The sequence below is a fragment of the Antrostomus carolinensis genome, unplaced genomic scaffold (genome assembly GCF_000700745.2).
Source record: "Antrostomus carolinensis isolate BGI_N321 unplaced genomic scaffold, ASM70074v2 scaffold11505, whole genome shotgun sequence".
NCBI lineage: Eukaryota > Metazoa > Chordata > Aves > Caprimulgiformes > Caprimulgidae > Antrostomus > Antrostomus carolinensis.
In genome coordinates, this window is record NW_010318441.1 from 1,502 (window position 1) to 3,563 (window position 2,062).

At 34.1% G+C, this 2,062-nt stretch overlaps 1 protein-coding gene across 1 annotated transcript in view; it reads left to right on the plus strand.

The window, feature by feature from the left end:
• Positions 1-461: 461 nt before the first annotated feature.
• The window catches only part of CUNH19orf47 (chromosome unknown C19orf47 homolog), a gene marked incomplete at its 5' end in the record, with an annotated part of 5,880 nt that continues 4,279 nt past the window's right edge, over positions 462-2,062 (plus strand). The window contains 4 exons of the mRNA XM_010168898.1: positions 462-549; positions 1,535-1,649; positions 1,734-1,815; positions 1,936-2,062. Coding sequence (XP_010167200.1) covers positions 462-549; positions 1,535-1,649; positions 1,734-1,815; positions 1,936-2,062 — 412 coding nt within the window. The remainder of the gene's footprint in view (positions 550-1,534; positions 1,650-1,733; positions 1,816-1,935) is intronic.

A 2,062-nucleotide genomic window follows, 5' to 3' on the forward strand; every position in this document is an offset into this window, starting at 1 on the left:
GTTTTTTATTAATTTATTCCTTAAAATTTTTTGTTTTTTAAAATTAATTTAATTTTTTGTGGGGATTTTTTTAAAAATTAATTTATTTTTTAATTTTCCTTTTTTGTGTGGTTTTTATGACTTTATTTTTTAATTTGTTTTTTTAATTAATTTATTTGATAATTTTTTGTCGCTTTTTTATTAATTTATCTTTTAATTTTTTTTCTGCATTTTTAAATTAATCTTTAATTTCTATTTCTATTAATTTATTTTAAATAATTTTGGTGGTGTTTCATTAATTTATTTGTTAATTCCTTTTCTGTCTTTTTTATTAATTTATTTAATTTATTTATTAATTTAATTTTTTTGGTGAATTTTTTAAAATAAATTTATTTTTAAAATTTTTTTTGTGTTTTTTAAAATTAATAAACAAATAATCAATTAATTAATTATTAATTAATTAATATTTTAATTCCCTCCAGCGACATCCGAATGGATCCAATTTTTCAAGGACGCCGGGATCCCCCCCGGCCCCGCCGTTAGTTACGCCTTCACCTTTGTGGACAACAGGTGATTTTAATTAATTACAGCTCGTTAACGAGGAGAGATCTCCTAAATCAACTTGTATTGCTTTAATTTTAACTAATCAGAGCTCGTTAACGAGGAGAAATCTCTTTAAATCAACTTTTTCCGGAATATTCTGCCACGACACCTCCTTCAAGGTTTTAATTTTAATTAATTAGCATTTCTAATGAGGAGAAATCTCTTTAAATCAACCTTTTCAATTGAATTTTAATTAATTAGAGCTCGTTAATGAGCAGAGATCTCATTAAATCAACATTTTAGGTTTAATTTTAATTAATCAAAGTTTCTAATGAGGAGAGATCTCGTTAAATCAACTTTTTAGGTTTAATTTTAATTAATCAGAGTTTCTAATGAGGAGAGATCTCTTTAAATCAACTTTTTCAGTTGAATTTTAATTAATTAGAGCTCGTTAACGAGGAGAAATCTCGTTAAATCAACATTTTCCTCACCAGATGGTCCAGGTTGGGTGGGAAGATTGTGCCACAGCGACTCCCTCAAGGGTTTAATGTTAATTAATCAGATTCTAATGAGGAGAAATCTCTTTAAATGAACTTTTTCAGTTGAATTTTAATTAATTAGTGCTCATTAACGAGGAGAAATCTCGTTAAATCAAGTTCCTCCTCTATGTAGGATCCAGGTTGGGTGAGAATGTTGTGTCACAGGGTCTCCTTCAAGGTTTAATGTTAATTAATCACTTTCTAACGAGGAGAAATCTCTTTAAATCCACTTTTTCAGTTGAATTTTAATTAATTAGAGCTCGTTAATTAGGAAAGATCTCGTTAAATCAAGTTCTTCCTCCCCATAGGATCCAGGTTGGGTGGGAAAATTGTGCTGCGGCGACTCCCTCAAGGTTTTAATGTTAATTAATCAGATTCTAATGCAGAGAAATCTCTTTAAATCCACTTTTTCAGTTGAATTTTAATTAATTAGAGCTCATTAATTAGGAGAGATCTCATTAACTCCACCCTAGGATCCAGAAGAACATGTTGTTGGACCTCAACAAGGAGATCATGAACGAGTTGGGCATCACGGTGGTTGGTGACATCATCGCCATCCTCAAACACGCCAAAATCGTTTACCAACAGGTAGGGAAACGTCCAATTTCACCTCATTACATAATTAATTAGCTAATTTGCATACAAAATTCTTAATTATATGGAATTTTCTAGGAGATGTGCAAAGCAGCCACCGAATCACTCAACCCCAACTCAACCGTTGGCCAAACCGATCTCCGCCGCAACGTCAACAGCGGTGAGCGCGGGCGGGAGTTCGACGGGTGATTAAATCCCCTTTAGCTCATTAACCAGCTGCCTTAATTAACTTCCTCAATTAAAAACAACCCCTCAACAACCTCCTCCCGCCCCTTCCCAGCCGCCAGCAGGATGATCGCCAACAGTTTGAGTCGCGATTCTCCGGCCGCCGTCCCGCCCCGAGCGCGGCCGCACGCCGCCAAGATCTCCGTCACCGTCTCCAACAAAATGGCCGCCAGCAGAGCGGG